The sequence below is a fragment of the Pleurodeles waltl genome, chromosome 3_1, assembly GCF_031143425.1.
Source record: "Pleurodeles waltl isolate 20211129_DDA chromosome 3_1, aPleWal1.hap1.20221129, whole genome shotgun sequence".
In the NCBI taxonomy this organism is placed as follows: domain Eukaryota; kingdom Metazoa; phylum Chordata; class Amphibia; order Caudata; family Salamandridae; genus Pleurodeles; species Pleurodeles waltl.
In genome coordinates this window covers 1698760920-1698781703 of record NC_090440.1, presented here as the reverse complement: position 1 = coordinate 1698781703, position 20784 = coordinate 1698760920, and the positions used below count along the sequence as shown (strand labels likewise).

General features: G+C 43.8%; 1 protein-coding gene across 1 annotated transcript in view; it reads right to left on the bottom strand.

The window, feature by feature from the left end:
• Positions 1-2159: 2159 nt before the first annotated feature.
• LOC138285516 (anterior gradient protein 2-like) overlaps positions 2160-20784 on the bottom strand; it is a 51678-nt gene continuing 33053 nt past the window's right edge. The window contains exons 5-8 of the mRNA XM_069225529.1: positions 20122-20198; positions 6011-6074; positions 4756-4839; positions 2160-3185 (exon numbers count right to left, since the gene is read on the bottom strand). Of these exons, the coding sequence (XP_069081630.1) occupies positions 3136-3185; positions 4756-4839; positions 6011-6074; positions 20122-20198 (275 nt within the window). The 3' untranslated portion in view covers positions 2160-3135. The remainder of the gene's footprint in view (positions 3186-4755; positions 4840-6010; positions 6075-20121; positions 20199-20784) is intronic.

Here is a 20784-nt window from a genome sequence, read left to right as displayed (position 1 = left end):
AAGAACGGGGCGTTTCCAGGGCCAGCTCGCCCTCGCTCTCTTTGTCTTGTTCTTTATGCTAGTCTTGTTTCCTTTTTGAGATTTGACAGTCTGAGACTTAAATTAACAATTATATGTTTAAAAAGCCGGTCATTCATCACAAGCCACTAGGAGTGGAAAGGGCAAAGCATTCCTTCAGGCTCTGTAAACATCTCCATCTTCACAGAGCCTGGTACCGTAGAGTGCATCCTTCAAACATTTTCGAAGTGTTCTGTTAAAAAATACGAAGGAGGTGAGAGTTTGTATGCTGGCGAAGCGAGGGGAACAGGAGCGCCACCTGGTGGACGGACACCATAAGGCAGGCCGGTATATTTACACATCGGCATAATCAGGAGCTCATTTTTGATTATACTCTGGACAGCTGCAGTCTGTGTTACTCTTAATGAAAATGCTATAAAGGTATCCCTATATTTAACATTTTAAAAAATATATTTTTTGCTACATTTGTTATTGTGGTAGGAAGTGTGATCTGCGGTAAAAGGTAATCTCTTGCATACTCTCATGACTAAAATGTGAGATTCTGGGCAAACCCATCAAGTTGCTGCTAGCTAATTCTGCATTTGCTGATAATATGCCAACTCATTTATAGTTAGTACCTCGTTGTCATAGCTACTTTAGAGGAAGATTACCTGTGCGGAGTACTATCTGTTGCACGCCACTCCACTAGTAATTATGTAATACTGCTCAAATAGGTCTTGCTGTCTTTAAAATTATTATAAAAGGGATTGAACAGTGGTAATTCTACACATGCATATACTATATACAATTCGGTTAACATATTTTTATCACTTACAGTTTTACATTTTTAAGTGCTTATCTTTTATACCTGTATTGTATGTGGCGATAATTCTTGTAACTTGCATAAGACTGCATGACATTCCGTTGCCCTACTTTTTTTTTAGTTTTTTTTTTTTACCTTATACCCCTTTAACATTTGTAGCGATCATTCTTGTAACCTGTAGCTTGTTTCTACTTGCAGCCCTTCATCTCAATACAAATTATTCAGTGTTGCATAAAACGATCCAAGCGTTTACAACTCTACAGCGATGTCCAGTCTGGAAAAAATTAAAGTGTGTGTTAAGAATTTACAATGCCAGTAGCTCTAACTCAAGCAGAAGCGAGACCTATTGCATTGTAAATGCTTGTAACTAGTTGTGTTTAGGGAAAAACACTCCTTTTTCTGATAAATTATGGAGGTAGGTACTTTGTAATTTTTGATTTCTTGTTGTAATACTTGTGTAAAGAATATAGATCTAATTCTCGACACATTCCCCTACATTTGCATTTGTTTGAACTCATTCAAGTATCCAGTAACAAATTGGCCTGCGCTCCATCTGTTGTGTTCCATATTAGAGATTCTCCAGTGGTAAGTCTTGCATGAACCAGGCAGACTGAAGCACATGGATTCACCATCCCTGGCTTTGTCATTAAAGAGCCTTAAATGGTGTAGGTCTATTCAGGATGTATTGTAAAGGCTGATGTAATGTTCCTTGGGCAAATATATAAAACAGTTTAGACCATGTAGGCAAATGATGCAGCGTGGCAAGGTTTACCAAGTGTGCCCAAAATCAGATGTTGCTTGAAGGTACGGGAAATCATTATTTTTTGATTGACGTTTCTTAAAGTTGCTACGACCAGGTATAGTTTCCCACCTACCTTTTTTTCCCCCAACTCATGAATGCATAAATTGTTTTGTAAATCAACCCTTTTATTGATGTGTATTTTGTCTCGCTTTTGGTTAAAGGAGGCACAATGACACACTTTAATGTAAGTATGAGTGCTAGCCAGAATAGGTCTGATACGTGATTTGTTTTAACTGATTGAAAACTATGAGCACAAGGCCCTGAGTATCTGAGATTTGGAGCCTATATCAGCACTATGTGCTCTTTCTACCAGTATTAGTTCTCCTTTAGACACTCTGTTGCGGTTTTGTAAACAGAGCACTCCTACCTTGTAGGATCTTTAAGCTGATGTGTAGAAATATCTTAATTTGGGCACAGTTTACCAGTTTTTGATTGGTTAAATATTCCAAGCATTCAAGAAAAACCTCTGTAATGAAACTTTATTACCAGAATTTTTCAACATAACTGATTGCAGATTGAGGAGGCTGACTGAGCAGAGTTGTTTATTACCTTTATTTTTCTGAAATATGTAAAAGTAGCAAAAAAATTCATATATCACATTTGGTGGCAGATTCCTTGAATGGGATTTAGAGTCAGTGGGCAGCGTTGCTTGTGTAAGGTTGGTTGGAACGCAGATCACCTTCGACTAAAGACCAGCACAGAAAGAAGCAAAGTTTGGGCAACTCTGGACTAAAAAAGAATATTAGATACAGAGGTGGAAAGAGGTCACACACTTATTAAACAGCCTGCCTTCCTGTGTATGTGACCGTTGCCTGGAGGTCGTGTGTGATAACCCAGCCGTGGGTGATTGCTCTCTGTTCAACTGCTGTCAGTACAAATCGTGGCATCCCCCCTGGCTAAGGTATTGACTGTTTGACCACCCCCCGTGATATATTTATAATCTTTGCTAATTGTTATGTGAGTACATCTCCTGCCAAATGGGGTGTCTCTGTGACCACTTGCCCAGTGTGGTTTATTTACAATGTTTTTCTAAGAGGGGGGAATATCTGTACGACTGCTACCAGAGTAGTTTGCGTTTGACCCTCTGCCAAGGATGGCGTCTGTATGAAAGAGCCGTAGAAGATTACATTTACGCCTACAAAAAGACCAGATGCATGTGAATGTGTCCAGGAACTCCAGGGTGCCAAGAGAAGTCCAAACTCGAACAAGATGTCAGTGTTTCGGTGTTGGGTTTGTACACTGCAGCACGGCCATAGGGTGATGGGTGTACTTTTATTTTTATTGAGCAGGCATGAGGTGGAGCAGGAGTGAAGAGAAGGTCCAGTCTACAAAGAAACACCAGTAAAGAAACTATGCCAAAGTTGTGCTTCAGCAACAGTTATTTTTGCAGGGGATAAGTAGCTGGTTTTTATATCGACTCGCTTCATGGGCTGTTTCTCATGCGTCTCTTCCTAGCGCTTGAGTAGTGTGGATCTTGCTGGCAGGTGGTGGGTTACACAGGGATGCTGGCACTTCAGAGTTCGGTGTGGAGAAGAACTTTCGCCTTTCTCATGCTGGTGATCACTGCACGAAAAATAGACATAATGAAAACTGACGCCTCAATGCTGTTTGCCTCACAATTTCATGTTTCATTGCTCTCGTGTTTTTGAATTATAAAAGTATACATGTGTGGATTGTTTTAGTAAGAGCTGATGAGAGGATCTAAACTGCAGGCCAGTTGTCTTCTGTATGTGCTCAGTGACTATGTTAATGACGCAATGAAAGCGAACCCTGAACCTCTCCCATAACTTGCTGGCAGTTCACTCAGTATGCCAACACATCCCAGAGCAGCTTTAAACAGCAGAGAATACACTTGGTTTCTCTTTCCAAAGTAGCAGAGGTTACCTTGTTCATCACCTTTCTGTCTGACTGACCCCAGTAAAAGAAGCCAAACCCCTTCCTGTCCAGCCACTGTGAGGTCTCATTCAAACACCTGCATGGTTCTCCGGGATCACCCATATTCTCCAACGTCTGCTTTCCTCAAGACCAGTGGCGCACCCATGAACACTTGGATGACTCCCGTGCCTGTAACACACTCAACTGACTTATTACCAATTTTCACAGCCAGAGACAGGCTCTATACATTTGCCCGTCTGCCACGGAATTAACAATTTCTATGAGTTTCCTAACATAAGTTTGCTGCAAAACAACCAATTTTTCCTAACTGCTCAAAATAACGCCAAACTCCCTACCGACCAAACCTATTTGTAGTCTATAAGCCTCCAACACCAAAGTTCAAAGCCAAGTATTCACCCTCACATGATAGTGGCAGTAGGATCACTACTCGGGCCAGATCAGTACATCCAAGCGATACCGTAACCCACTGATGCTTTCTCCACTTCATTCCTGCTAAAGTAACTTCACGAGCAGCAGAAGAAGGATCCACCAGAAACTCCTGCTCTAACTGCACCAATCCCTACTTTTCCTTACCTATAAGTAGCCCAAAAGGTGAAAGCCAGGCTTGTAACCAGAAGCAAGTTTTGACACTCTATCTCCATGGTCCTGAAGCTATTTCTCTGCAAGCACCTTAATGATATTCAGAGCACTCCTTTACACACAGTGCATCCATTGGAGGGCTCCAAACTGATTTCTTCCTGTGCCCAGAAAACACTGAAGCTCAATAGGCGGTAGACACTGATCAGTCTTTAAAGCCATGACAAGGCACACACTAGCCGTCAACACCTATGCTGTCAAACCACCTATTGAAGAAAAAAAAAAGTAATCTTTTCTGAACAGCTTGTGAATTGACTCCTTGGCACAATCAAGTATATAGCAAGTTCATGGAAGTTCATTACAAATCTTTGGTAGAATAAGCCTGTTTGTAGTCCGCAGACAAAGCTTCAGGGATCTTGCTCTCATTTTGCAATCCAACTTTGTGGCACTGCGAGTGGTATGTAACTCAGTGGTTTGGAGTAAAAGCGCTTCATCAAATAAATTAAAACTGGTTTATAAATGCCTTATTCCAAATAAGGATATTACGAATGGTGCTCACGTCACTGTTACTGAGGCATTCATAGCTGTAGCTTTTCTAGCACATGCCTTTTTGGGGGACCGCCCAATTAATTCAAAGAATGATCCACCAGACTTGACTTACATTCTGGGATGTCTTCAGACTCGTAAGCGTAGAGTCTGTTTCCATATCTGCCTGCGATGTCGGTGCGAACAGTCAGTGATGGATCTTCAAGAGAAAGAGACAAATGTGAAGAAAGGGAAATGAGAATAATGAGACCGAGAATTCCCAACCATGTTTATCAAGCTGCCCTTCTGCCCCTGATGATGGTATATTTCTGGAACACATGACTGCAAGCAGCTACAGCCCTTGTGTTATTATGATCGTGTTGAATTAATGCTACGGAAGTGAAGGGCTAGGAGGTAGAGTTAATAGTGGGTAGAACATAACCTAAATTCACTGAAGTGCCAGGGGTAGCAGAAGTGACATCATACACCCTTTGACCTCCACATTCACTTACACACTCATACTTACACATACACACAAATTCACACTTACACACACTCCCTCTGACATAAACACACTTGCACCTGCAAGCACGCACACAACATACATTTGAAAGGTTAATTTCTTTTTTTTTTACATACCTCAGCTTGCATGGAAAGGGATATTCCAGCTAATTGTACTCCATTATTATTACACCGATAGTGAATAATATATCATTATTCACTATTAGTGTGATACCAAAATGACAGAAAATAAATAGAGGAGCCCTAACTGAAGGACGATCTGCCACCCTGGCACTGAATATGCCACCTCTGAGGACAGGGGTCGCCAAGGGAGTGCTAGGGGTAGCAATGTGTAAGCCAGGGGTCGCAAATGCGACCCCTGGCAACTCTTAAATTACGTCCATGGGGTGGAATAGTCTAGAAAAGATGGTTTAGTCTTGTGTTTGTAGCCACCAGAGCCTTTTCATTCACCAATGTGCTGTTTTCTTTATGGATTAATTTTACTGAAAACATGGCAGTTTTTCATAATTAATTTGCCACTGGTTGATATCTTGTATGGGTACTCCTGTATTAGTAACACTACCTAATGACCAGACATATTGCATGCAGGATATAGAGTACATTATTAGTCGGTCATCGGTCTCTCCATTCTTGGACTGCCAACAGGAGTGAAGATCTGCCAGCAGTCCTGGTGGTTTGGCATAGAGGAGAACGTGTGGCGAGAGAGTTATACTTGCAAGGTAGAATGAGCTCAGTAATTGCGGCCTCCACAAATGGGCACCATCCCATAGTAGATGAAACCTGTGATGTGCATGGGGGTATCTCAGCTTGGTTATAGACATCAAAGGTGTGGCTCAAACAGATAATTTAAGTACTGAGAAGAAACTCACCAATAAACATGATCCTTGGGACGTACTGGCCATCGGGTGCCAAGTTGGTGTCAGGGATGGGATGCTGTGGGACCAGAGATGAAAGGTGATTAGAACGAGAACTGCTTATAGGATTTTAAGGTCTAGCTTAACAGTAAAGCATTTTGATGTGTCTTCCCTCTACTGAAAACCGTAAATCTGTATGCATTCCACAGTAACTCTTTTTCCCTGTGATTGGACGTCCCTGTTACTGGCACCCACAGTTGAGGTGTATATTCTATATCTGCACATTTCAGGGTTAGGTGGCTACAGTTAGATGATCAGAATGTGCCTTTACATTGTCTACAGAAGTATCTTTTTACATATTGTTAATAGAGTCCCTTTGACAACTCAGCTGTTCACATTCCAATACTAAACATAGTAACCTGACAATACAACACAGAATACGGGCAGACTAGCAATTACCATGTGCGTTCTAGTATCTATACAAATGTAAGAATATTATGAGGGTCTCTCCTTTACTGGACTTCTATACTGAGGGATAGATTGAATACCACGGACTATGGAAATGAGAGAAGAAAAGTTACTGTACAGAAGTGTTACAGGTGTGACAAAACACGTCGTCTTGCAAATGATAAAATGTGTCCTGCCCTTAAAGCTACTTGTGTGATATGCAGACAGCAGGGTCACTTCGCGGTGGTATACAAGATGGAAAAAAACAAAACAAAAGGTCACAGAGATAGAAGTGGATGATGATCAGGAAAGCAACAATACTGACTTTGAATGTGGTCAACTTGTTTTGCAAGTAGGGGATAAATTAAAGTCTACTCTGTTGACACAATATTGGTGGAAGCGGAAAGTACTAAAGTTCACGCACAAAGAACACAATTATTTTGGATAGGTTTTATCGTGACAAACTGGAGGGCGTGGTCACATTACCTAAACCTGATATGAAGCGTTGTGGATATGGAGGTGAACCTATCAAATTGCATGTGTACTACTGTGGTTTAATTGAGTACAAGCAACGTTTAGTGGAAAATGTATGTATCCAAGAAAGGGAACAGCATAATTAGTTGGCTCCATCAATGTGTTCTAGTAATGATGTTAGACCATAATAGTGATCCACCAATCTGAATTAAAGATAAGGTAAATCTAAACAAGGTGGGTGTACATCCACCTGATGGGGAATCATTGGAGGAAACAAAGATTTTCTTGACATTTTCAGATATGGTCTAGGATGTTTGTGAGGGTACAAACACAAAATATGTTGGATTCCAGGTGCAAAATCCATATGTTGTGATGTAAGGAATGTTCCTGTAGCTATCAGAGACAACATGAAAGTGGAAATTGAAAAACTAAAAGCTGATGGGATTATTGCGGAAGCTGAAGAAACAGAATGGCTTGCACCAGTAGTTGCAGCTAGGATGTCGAATGGTAGTCTGTGGTTATGTGTTAAACTTCTCAGTAAAAATGTTGTAGTGAATAAATATCCTCTCCAAAATATTTTGGAATAGGTGTTGTTGGTAGGTGGGGAAAAGGTCTTTAGCACAATAGACCTCACTTAAGCCTACCATCAGGTTGAGTTAGAGGAGGCGTCTAAGCACATGACTGCCTTTGTAACTCCCTTTGGGATGTTCAGATATGCCAGGTTACCTTTCGGACTAGTGTCTGTAGCGTCTGTGTTCCAGCGGATAATGGAAACATATTTAAATAATGCAAAGGGAGTGTGTGTTTACCAAGGAGATGGAAGAATTTCTTGAGGAATGTGGAATAAAATAAAATAATTTGCTTTTTGCCACCCTCAGACAAATGGAATGGTGGAAAGATTAAATAAGGAAACTACAACATTTGCCAAAGTTAATTCCTTGTATTGGAGAAATGAGGTGAAAAGGAATTTTACAGAATTATACCTCAGAGCACAATGGGCAAAACCCCATTTTGAATTGTTTGTGGGTAGGTACCCCAACACTATTATAGACCCTTCATGGGTCAATGAGCAAGACTCTGGCTTGGAGAGAGACACTGTCAAAAAGGACTGGTGCGTAAAAGAGGAGGAAAAGATTAAAAACAGGAATAAATATTTTGATAAAAGAAAGGCGGTATAGAAAACTAAGGTATTGGTATGTGACTGGGTAATGATTACAAATCTGGTAGGAAAGGAGGTGGGGGGCAGAGAGCCCACTGCAAGATGGCCGCACTCCAGTGTAGCTCTGCCAGTTGGCAACACTGTCAACTTTCCGGCCATCTGTCTACCTACCCTGCTTGAATTGCCTACCTTGGGGGCAGTGAGCTCCTGATTGCCCCAGTGTGGCCCCTGTGCAGCGCTGTGTGCCATTGGTGGGGGCCAGCTGAGCTTGGGCCTACAGATATTGTGGCCTGTGCTATCAATGAGCAGAGATGACTGCACCTGGTGGCACCGTTGGGCAGTGGGCCAGTCGGGGGCTGCCTATTGAGAGATGTGCCGGCGCTGCTGCCATGAGGTCGTTGTGGACCCGCTGACTCGCATCTTCCGCCAGCTGAAACGAGAGAGGGGGTGGCGGAGTCTGCGGGGACTGGAGCTGCAGCTATGTCCGGTAGCCTAGTGCAACGTGTCGGCTGTGGCCTGTCGGCCGGGCGATAGCTGCTCCTCCTGCAACGATCCGCTATTGAGGTGTCAGAGCGGAGATAGACTGACGGGAGCTCCGGAATGAAAGTGCCTTGCCCGTGGAGGCAGCAGACTGTGCTTGCCACATGAGGAGCTGCAGCCTGATTGGACAGTGGATGAGCCTGCCGTGTGTAAATTCCCACTTCGCAGTGCGGCCACCTAGAATGCTGTATGGAGGTCGGGGCAGGTGCACTGCTGACTTACCCCTTTGGGTGATTGGGCCCGCTAGGCCATCCCCCACGGTGCCTGACTGCCGCAGTGCCTGCTGGCTGTGTGCCACGAGTGTGCTATTGACTGTTGCCGGTTGGCCCGCGTCTGAGGATAATATCTGGGTCTGTGCAGACATCCTATTTTTTTTTTTATCTTTGGAGTGCTGGTTTGTGTGACTTTGGCCTGATGTCTGGGGCCAACTCAGAGGATGTAGTGCACCACCTTGACCGGGTATTTATCTCTTTACTATGTGCTGGCCTGTACAACTGATACTCTACACAAGGCCTGTTCATGGTACTTGCGGCTACAGCATGGGTATGGTTGGTAGCATACAATACCTGACCTAACCCCAGAGGGTGCAGTTTAAAAGCTTGCAGTGCTGTGTAAGTGGGGTGTGTGGGTGTGCTGCTGGAGCTGTGCATGCCAGAACGTACCTCGACATGAGGAAGACCGATAAGGCCCAAGCATGGCTCAACTTTGATGCTCTTAGCTCCAGTAGACTGACAAAAGAGGTCCCTCTAGACCAGGAGCGTGCAGCGAACTCCGAGACATCCACGCTGGAGTCTGCGCTCTTGGTGATGAATAATAGCCTCCAATCTAATGTCAAAAAGACTGACACTTTAAATATTTGCATGGACCATTTCTCTGCACTGCTTGATAAGCATTCCGCTCTGTGTCACTGAAGCTGAACACCAGCTATCTAAGGTAGAAGATGAGCTACACTGGGTCAGTGCCAAATGTCTCAATATGGAAAAAGTCCTGGTGGTAATTCAGGTGAGCATTGAGGACTTAAAGGCGCACTCGCGCCGCAACAATCTGCGCATTATTGGGGTGCCCAAATCAAACTGACACAGGCAAAATGGAGGCTTACGCTGAAACCATGCTGACTTCCATCTTTGGCGCAGACAATCTATCCAGACGTTTGGTTTTGGAGCGGGTGCATCGTTCCCTCATTGCAAGGCTGCCACCTGCGGCATCTCCGCACCCTATTTTAGCAAAGCTGTTAAATTAACAAGAACGGGATGTGGTACTCCGGCTGACACTTGAAAAACAGGAAATAATCTACCAAGGTTAATAAAATTGCATTCTACACAGATTTCATGATGGCAGTCCAGACAGCCCATAGGAAATTCCTACCTGTAAAAAGACTTGCTAAAAGTGAACATTTCCTATGCTATGTTATATCTGGCTCGCCTTTGGGTCCCTTACAAGGGAAACAACGTATTTTCATGTCTCCAAAAGTGGCAAAGGACTTCATCAAATCCCTCTCACCCTAGAAGCGACCGTTCAGCTGTTGACTCAGATCACGAGGAACTGTGAGGTGCCTCAAGAATAACACACTCTCCGAAGCGGAGGGCACATTTACGTCAATGGTACATAATACATGGTCTCAGCTAAACTATTGGCTAACCTCAGTGGAGGTATTCTCCTGGGCGGAGGAAAACATATGCCAAAAACAGTCAGACCACACGCCGGTATTGTTGCGTCTGGCTCTGCCGGGTGCGCTTGCTCCTCCATTTGCCTGTCGATTCCGAGCGACACCATTTTTTGGCTGTGGTCTTTCGGGAAGGTGTCCGCTGCGCACTTGTTGACTACTTTGCAGCGAGCACTGGTACTGTGTCTATGAGGGCAACGTTGTGGGAGGCGTTTAAGGCTACTATAAAGGGGATATGCATCCACAAACAAGCGGGATGTTGAAGATGATTTGTACTCAATTACACAAAACAGACCCTGAGCTCCATTCCCTAGGGTGGGCATATGAAAGCCAGCCCTGCTTGGCTGCTCTGTCGACTATTCTAGAACGCTTGTCATTATTTGAGGATCTAGTAGCCCAGGAGGCGCAGTTCTTGTCTAAATAGACTGTGGCTCGGGCCTATGGGGAGGGGGGCCAGGCCTGGTCATTGCTTGGCTGCAAAATTACATGCCCCAAAATGTGTAGATCATATTGTGAAAATAGTCGATGCAGATGGGCAGGCACGCGTTAACATGCCTGCAGTATTGTCTGTCTTTCTAGACTATTATGCTAATTTATAAGGGTCTCACAAGACTGCCGTGTTTGCTGAAATTAACGCATATCTTGAAGATGTGGCCCTGGCCTGGCTGTCATCAGGCTGGAGGGAGTATCTATTGCAAGCTATCACTGTAGAGGATGTTAAAGATGCCAAGAGCTCCCTTCCAAATGGTAAGGCACCAAGCCTTGATGGCCTTAATGGGGAATTATACAAGGAATATGCTGAACTCCTTGCGCTGCATTTGCATGCCTTCTACAAGGAGGCCTCTCAGGAACAGCTACTGCTGGACACCCTTCGGGAAGCCCTGATAACGCAACTGAAACCGGATAGGGCACCAGAGCACTGTGACTCCTATCAGCCTTTGTTAAGTTAACATTGACAGTAAATCTTGGCCAAAAGTCTGCCTTTCCGACTCAATCCTTAATGACTAAACTGGTCCTGCCTGACCAGTCTGGTTTTATCGTTTCTCGGTCTATGGCGCACAACTTGCGCACAATTTTTGCCCTGCTACATCAAATTGATTCCACTATGGCGGCAGCGGTTGTTCTCCTAGACGCCGCTGAGGCCTTTGATTCTATAGCCTGGAGTATATGTTCACCATTCTCTCTGCATGGGCATTCCCGAGGGCTTTGTGCGCTGGATCCGCCTATTATATACTGGCCAGAGTGCAAATTCATGGCCATACTTCTGACAGGCTTCTCATCGGCAGTGGCACACGACAGGGATGCCCACTCTCGCCCTTGTTATTTGCCATCACTCTTAAGCCCTTGGCATGTATTGTCAGACAGAGGCATGCTGCATCGGCATTGCAATTTAGCTTGAGACCGAATAACTTATCCCTCTATGCGTACAATTTGGTCTCCTTTGTTGAAGACCCCCAAATGCACCTGTCTTTGGTGATTAGAGAATATGTCCAGTTTGAGTATTATTTTGGGTTTACTATTAAATGGTCGAAATCAGTAATAATTCTGATCACGCCATGGATTCAACAGTGTCCGACTGATTAACTGCTAATATGGGACACCAACCCGGTTAAATATTTGGGTGTGTGGGAAATTAGAGATCCAGATTTGGTGGTTATGATGAACTCTGGTGTGGCCATGTCCACATTGGAGGACCAGGTTGCCAGGTGGACCTCCCTGCCGCTGTCGTTGGTTGACAGAGTGGCGGTTCTTAGGATGTCCGTTCTGCCTAAACTCCTGTTTGTGAAGGTTCCCATTGCATTGCTGGCATGTTTTTTTAGGACACTGCTTGCGCTTGTGACTCAGATGGTGTGGGTGGGCAAGCAGCCACGTGTCCGTTGGGAGGATCTCACTTTCCCATACTCCAGTGGTGGGTTAGATGTACCTGACTTCCATGTGTGTTATTTGTGTGCACATGCTCACTTGGCACACTGTTGGTATATGCGGCAAATGACTTAATACCTCGTGTGGTAGCTGAGCATGGTGATGTGTACCCACTCCCACCCTCAGCCATGCGGCCCTCCATGCGCGTGGGCTTACCACGCACAGAAAGCAACACTGGGCAGGGAGTAGCCGGGAGGCCGGGGAGGCTGTCGCTCTATGGAGAACGGGGCTCTCTGGGTACTTTCGGCAGCGGGCTGCCACGCATCGGAGGGATTTATTCCCCGATGGCAAGGTTATAGATCTGGAGCATGTCATGACATCTCAGGCTGCCTCCCCAACTGAGGTTCATATATATCGCCTTCGCGCTGCTTTACGCACATTGTATCTACATATCCCTGATGAACCCCCAGCCCGGGCGGCACTTCAGATCTTGCTTACCAGTGCTACGCGAGAGCACCGCATCATTCATTTATACACTGCAGCCCTGGCAGACCGCTCGCAGGCTACTACTAAGGCGCAAGATGAGAGGAATGTGATATTTGCACAACCAATTTATAGCGCGCACTGGAAATATTGCTGCACACAGCTGCAAATGCTAACATTTAAGGATCAAACATTTCAAATTCCTACATCAGACGTATTATACTCCTGTTAAACTTTGTAATTATGGTGCTGATACTTGTGGGCGCTGTGGGTTGTTGATTCCGACTTCCTGCTCTTAGCCTGGTCCTGTCCTGCCGTTCTGCAGTACTGGTCACAGGTTGCGGAGACTCACAAACAGGGTTTCGGAGACCCTGGCATGTAACCTTTTGGTGTGCTTGTTGGGGCTGGTAAAGACTTTACAACATGCCTGCCGCCGCTTTCCGGGAGTGGCACTCTTGTTGGTAAAGAAGAGGGCGGCGTTACACTGGGGAGGCAGAAAGCATGGATCTCAGACATGGTGCATTGTAAGACTCAGTTGGAACTATATGCAGCGGAATTGCCGAGAGCCTCCAGGCCTGAGGACATATGGGGCCCCGACGGTGTATCTGTGGTCTGTTTCGGAGGAAACTGGTGTCGCTGCTGACATGGAGATTGATCGTCGAGGTATTCAGGAAACCTGAAACCTCCAGGAGTTGTACTTAGGATGCCCGCTGACTCCACATTTACTACTCCATCACAGTGGGAATGGGTTGTGATGCTCCAGGATTATTGTATTGGCTATTGTTGTATTGGAAAACCTTAAAAAATATCTGGTAGGAAAGGATGCATGTAATAGATTCTCCAACCCCATACAGGTCATTAAAAGCTGTGACATTGCAGTCAAAACTCAGGACCATCGAATATGGAACCTCAACAGAGTTGTTTTGTACAAAGGGAAGATAATTATTCTAAATTATGGGGAAGGAGGAATTAAGAAAAGTGTAATAACAAAGAAAACTTTCAGAGCAGTACAGTGCCTGAGTATTTGAAGGACTATGCCAAATGATGTTGCATGTTAAGTAATATTTCTTCTCTTAATCTTTTGGTTTACTACATGTTTATATGCTGAAGTATTTGTCATGTAGAACTGTATTGCTCCTTTCCTTCGTGTTTGTTACATTCCTTGTAATGGAATGGAATGAGATACATGTCATACAGAATGTCGATGTCAGATGGAGAAGCTGTGAGGAGATCTAGGAGACAGTTGGATGGGATCTTCCTTTGTGAATAACAAACTTATATTTATCACACCTCAGCACTGGCATCTTTCATTATTTATGATGCTACTGTTAGATAGTGGATGGAAGAGTCATGATCTCAATTCAAGAATTTACAAGCTTGGTGTTCAGCAGATCGATGTTTAAAACTACTGGCCGCGGATTTCTGAGCAGAGTTTGGGCACCAACACTCATTCTAATACCCATTAAGCACTAGCCTGGAGTCTGATAACTCACAGCTAGAATCTCTATCCCGTTCCAGTAACCTGTGATGAAACATTCCTAAAATCTGTTCTAAATCAATTCAGGAATCTAGGACGATCTGTGCATGGCATATGAGGTGATTACTTACTGAAATCTCAACCAATTTGTATATTAAGAAGTGTACTCCATAATGCCCTTGATCTAGGGGGGGCCATGAATACCAACCTGGTACTCCCGCTCATAGGTTTGGGATGCTGCAATGTTTATGCCGCAAATGCAAATAACTAAACTGACTCCTTTTTCCCTATTTCACATAAATGCATTGCTACAGCACTAGTACACGCGTGAGCTTTAGTGGCTAAAAATTGAGATTATGTTGCAGAGCTCAAAGCCGGATGGCGTGGGAAGACGTGAAGACTAGCAAGTGAGTTGTGATGTTCTCGTTCTGGCATTTGCAGGTGCTTCTCAAGGTTGCACTGGGGTTGGAAGAGTGCACTGTTTAACAAATGTTATCAATGTACCAGGAAGGAGTGGGTACTCATATAATAAATGCAAATCTGTTCACCCTGCCTGAAACTGAACTGTTGAGTAAATGTCTATTGCTGGATGAGGCTATAACTACCTGTGCTTAGAGGTTTTATTTTGCCAGACATCTTGCTGGATGTCCAGGAGCTCCTATGTCGTTCAGCTGAAAAGAACTTTGTTCTCGAACAATGATCTTGCTTATGAATTTTATTTAAGATTCATTCATTGATAGTAATACTACAGTACAGTAGTGTGTCTTTTCCACAGAGGGTGTCCCCAGAAGAAAAAGTTACTTACCTTGAGAAACAATCTTTCTTATGGATACTCTATGTACTTGCAAATTCCTCACCTTCTGAATGTTCTAGGTGCCTGAAAGGATCTGAAAACGTTTCCTTTAGTGGATGCTGCCTCAGCATTGGTGCTGGAAACAACACTACAGTGATGACACTGGAGTCATAAAGTGCCCACTGTGATGTCAGTTTCCCATATTCTGTGCCTGTGAGGTGAACAGAGTGAAAGTAACCTCAGTTCTAAGTAGGTACAGTGCAACTTATTTAGTACCATTAAAAAAAGAAATCCTTACATCTTGAGTATCCTTCAAGACTGCTGTGTGGATGGAATCGGTGACAAATCTGCAGGTAGAGTGCCCACCATAATGATTGCTACCAAAGGTAAGTAACTTCTAATTCTGATGGATGCTTCTATCTGTCGATTTCTCATCTCTTGAACAGATTGCTAAAATGTACCCAAACTTGGTGGGCCATCTGGAAAGATGGTCAGACAATGAAATCCCAGAGAACCGAACAAGTAAAATGGCCATACCTTCTCAACTCTGAATCCTAGACCTATTCAGGAGGTCTACGACTGCACAGAAAAAAAAATAATGTTAACAGATTAATAAAGTGTATATAAATAAGGTAGCAAAATTGAACATTTTAAAACATTCTGTGAATGTGAAGAACTTGGAGGCTAGAAATTGCGTTGGTATCCTCAGATTGTTTCTTGGGAATAGTGCAAGTACATCAATCAAAATATAGTATGGACGATAGGTGGCCTTAGATGAATTTAGCAAAGTTCCAAACTTCCCATTAAAACATTTATTTTTTGGGACTGATATAAAATATTTCATCATTTGTGTATTTGTTTGATGTTTGTTTCTGAAATTTTGTGTAGTGTTTTGCAGCTCAGATCTTCAAAATTGCATAAGTCGGGGTCCCCAGATAATGATTCACTGGGGGTCCCTAGATTCTAATGATGATTCAGTGGGGGTCACCTGATTACAATAATGATTAAATGGGGATCCACAGAAGTTAAACTATTAAGAATCACTGCTCTAGTGGAATTGGCTTGAATGCCCTCCAGTGCTTCCTTATGTGCAAGAGCATAGCACATTTTGAAACATAAGATGATCCACCTACATAGGGTTCTCTCCTGCACATATTTGCCTTTCCTGCTGCTCCTGGAATCCAACCTATGAATCCTCTCCTCCTTAGTGAGGTGGGGCGAGGGAGTTATAAAGAGTCACGGATAATTGATTGGCTCTAGATGGAAAGCAGACAAGCATCTTTTGGGGGGGGAGGCAGCTCTAGGTCAGAGGACACAGTTGTCAGAAAAGAACACATGTAAACGGGGGCGGACGCTCCTGCTTTCACACCACTTACGTGACTCACCAAGGTGAGCACAACCTGAAAAATAGTTTTCAACATTAAATACCTCGACTGGCAACTATGAAGTAGTTCGAATGCAGAACCCACCAAGAATGTCTAAAACAAATTAAGGTCCCATTGTGGGTGTTCCAGCTCAGTCTCCAGGCATGAAGATGGAAGCTCTGGAGATTGGAGTGCAGGGCCTGTCCCTCCAACTAGGAGAAGAGGTCTACTCTTGAGATGAAGATAGATGGGGGACATAGGGAGAGGTTCACGAGGTCTGCATACTGCTCTCCTCAGCCAATCTGGGACAATGAGAATTACTTGGGCCTGGTCCTGACGAATCTTCCTCAATAACTGAGAAATTAAGGGTATGTGTGGAAAAATGTAGTGAAGTGGAATATTTTGCATTAACCAAAACGTGCCCCCGAAGGCTCGATGTAGCAGATACTGGAGGGTGCAGAACTGTGGCAAACAAATCCACCTGAAGAACGCTCAACATGGCAAAGATGTTTTGCACACCTTTCAGTGAAGCCAAAATCCCATGCTTGGATGACCAAGTCCAGAGCTTAAATCCTTCCTGACAAATATGACACCCTACTCATCCCTTTTTGTTGACATACTATGTCAAATTGTTGGTCAAGATCTGGACTGACTGCAGACTGAAGGAGAGGAAGGCATTGAGCACAAGCAGAATCTTCCTCTCTTGAGCCGGTTGATGTGAAGTACTTGCTGCTCTGGATATCTCTGGCGTTCTCTGATCTCCATTTTCTCCTGATGTACATCCCACCCTAAAGAAGAGGCCACAGCTGCCGGAGGGTGAAAGCACACCCCAAACAATAGGTTTTCCTCCACTGACTACCAAGCCAGATCTGCTGCAGTGTCTGAGAGATCACAATGGTGTCTGACAGATCTCCCCTGTGCTGCAACCACTGTCTGCAGAGGCACCACTGGATAGTTCTTATGTGCCAACATGCTTGTTGACCAGGAGGATGCAGGAATCCAGCAAACCTAACATGCAGAGGACAATCAGGACTATAATCTGAGTCCCCTCCGAAAACATCAAAATGATATCCCAAATGTCCTGGCTTCTCTATGAAAGACAGAAGGCCCAGAGCAATGTTGTATCCAGAACTGTGCCTATGAACAGGAAGTGTGGAGAGGGCTCTAGGTGAAATTCAGGAATGTTGATAGAAAAGCACAGCTTGAATAGCATGGATGTAGCAAACTGCAAAGAGTGCAACACCATCTGCAACAACTTGCCTTTAAACAGCCAGACCTTCAGGTATGGGAATACTAGATTCTCCTCCTGAGATGACCCGCCAACACTGCCATTACGTTTGTGAGGACACAAGCTGCTGATGTCAATTCAAAGAGGAGGACCACTAACTGCTAGCAAGTGGGCCATACCAAAAATTGCAGGCACCTACTGTGAGACTCTTTGATAGAAATGTGGAAATACATGTCCTGCAAGTCAAAGGGAACTATCCAGGCTCCTGCTTCCACTGCTGAAACAACTTGAGTCAGGGATAGCATTGTGAACTTTTTATTGCAGAAGAGAGAGTTTAAAGACCCTGAGGTCCAGAATCAGACAAAGGCCACCATTCTCCTTTACAACCAAGAAGTAGAGAGTATCACCCCTGCCCAATTTCCTGCTTTGACACCAACTCCACTGTTCCTTCCTGCTGCAAGATGTGGAGATGGTCTTCCAACTGAAGGGATTTTTGAGGAGGGGTATGGGTAGAGGTCAGTTAGAAGGGTAGGTTGTATCTCCTCTATACAATTTGAAGGGCCCACTGTTATACAGTTCCTACAGGATTTGTAGAACTCTGTATATAAAAGCAAGAACTTTACAACATAGAGTCTTAGGGCCTTATTATGACCTGGATGGAGGGGTTTCCTAAATCACAAATGTGACAGATATCCAGTCTGCCGTATTATGATCCCATTACATTCAGTGGAGATCGTAATATTGCGTATGAGATATCCGTCACATTTGTGATGGAGGAAACCCCTCCATCAAGGTCGTAACAAGGCCCTTAGTCTGCCTATGTAATCAGTAATTGTTGATTTGCTTTGGCTAGCTCACAGTACCACAACCAAACCCTTAAACTGACCAGGGTAATAGATGTTATTGCTAACCTTGAACATGACACACTGATCCCCAAGGAATCTGTGGAACAGATGTTACCCTTTTGTTTTGTCACTCTTGCATGCCCAAGGTAATTACAAGAAAGATACAAAAATGCATTTTCAAACATTTATTGGAATGATTGTATTCTTGCAAAGAAAGCATGAGTTGCTATTATTAGAAAGATGAGACATTACTGTAATCAGCATTATTAGAATGGTATACTATATAAATAATTTCACTATGTTTATTGTTACTAAAGTTGGCTCACTCCTATCTGCATCGAATGCTATACTAAAGAGAGCATAGCGGGAGTACCCTTATGCCAGATTGGTTGGGATAGTCTAACTCCATATACCTTGATCATAGGTGTCAGGAATCCGGTCTAAGTGTAGAGGTTATTTTTTATCTTCCCCTGAAGAATGGATATCGGAGTCAGAAGGACTTTATCAGAGTCACAGTTTACTGTGGTGCCGTCATAATTTAGGGTGAAGTGCTCCTTTCAATGATTGTAGCATGGACACTGTTTATATAACTAAAAACTCTCCCTATCACACTGTGACATGGTGCAGAACCGCTACTGTGGTTTGTCTAGCAAAAATGGGTCATCTCCCAACGAGCATAGAAAGAGAAAACAAGGGCATCAAATACTGATTCTTCATTCATGGGCTGAATTTGCATACTAAAGGGCGATGCCTATCACAAATAAATGTGTGTGCAGCACATTTCTTTTGTTAGTAGAACACTATGTGAAAAGGCACCATTAGAAAAAGGTGTCAAGCTAAAAATGTGAATCTCAAATAGAGACCTACTGCAGGCCATGCAACACCACTGGTCTAAAGATATGGCCTTTCTGGTCTGTCCAACTGGGTTCAGATGGTCTAATAAGGGTGAACTAGTGCTGCTTCCCAGGTGGGGCATGGGAACAGGAGGCTGACTGTTGGGTGCTGCGGCCGCTACCTTTACCTTTGCCCCTATACTGCTCGAGTAATATTTTTTTGCTGGGGCTCCCTGAATTGTCTTTGGTGAGAATTAAACCCTTGCACAAACTCCAACATTTGAGAAATTCTCTGTAGTCAGTTTAGAGAGGCTGGAGATCTAAAGACCTGAAGGTGAGGAATCTGCAGGAAGAAGTATCTATCAGAAAGTGGGAATTAATGGGGGCATTGAAGTTACTACACCCTATTTCTGTGGTAATGTCTCATTTGTTGCAGGTTCATAAAGTACACAAGTGTAGGAATACTGGAAAGGCAATAGTATTTCATTACTTATAGTTGCAGATTCTAAACAAATCATGAATTACTCGATACTGAGCACTATCTGGAACCTTTATCTACCTTAAAAAGGCCTTTCAGTTTGTTGAGACACAAAGAAGCGGGAGCAACAAATCCAATTTGACTTTGGAGGAAGAGCCTGGATGTGAAAGGAGCAGCACTTTGGAACCAGCTACCATCTTGGCACCAGAACATCGCTGTGCTAAGCAACTGCAAGGCGCAGCTGAAAAAGTTCCCAAATACATTTGTCAGATAAATGCTACATGTATTAAGTATTTAAGTTTCTTTTCCTGTTGTGAAACTCAGGTAGTTTAGCTTACTAATTAATCTGTAATTAAAACTGTTCCCAAGACATGTCCCTTTGTAGTTGGGTGATTCTTTTGTAGCCTAAGGAATGCTCTTTATACACTTTTAACTCAGAAACATTTAAATATTTTATGCTTCTCAGAGTGAACACTCACCACCACATTGAGCATCACAAAGTCTTCCTGGGCCAACTTTTGCACAAGAGGATCAGCAGCAAAGGCCTTCTTCAGAGCTGCAAAAATATAAAAAAGAGTAATTTATACAACCTAAGAAACAGGTACTAAGCTTTCTCCTCCATTGTTTCTTAACTCTGGGAAGTATCCCAGAGTTACACAGCCTGGCACCTCTACAGATGGATGGTTTGGGGGTTTGTCACTTGACTATTGTGTTATTTTCAGTAGCGCCCTCTTACATTATAAAACTGTAGGGCAAAATCTTTGACTCACAGGCACTGAGAAACCACACAGCTTTCAATTGTGGTCCATTCTAAACGGCGTTTAGAATGGACAACAATTGAGAGCTCTGGAGTTGAGGCCGAACCAAGGCAGTGCAAGTTTCTCACACTGCCTGGAAGTGAGTATGAAAGCAGTTTTATTAAAAAGTAAAATAGACAACTTACCCACTACCTCATCCCCGTGTTCCTCTTTGGTCCTGCTGCAGTCTGATCCTCCAAAGCAGCAAGGAGTCTTGGAGCTGCTTCCCCAACTAATCTTGGTGCTGCTCTCATGCTGCTGATAATGTTAAGCAGCATGAGCAAAGCACCAGGATTGGCTGGAGCATGCTACGTCAACTCTCCCTCAGGCACCAGGAGCCTGTGC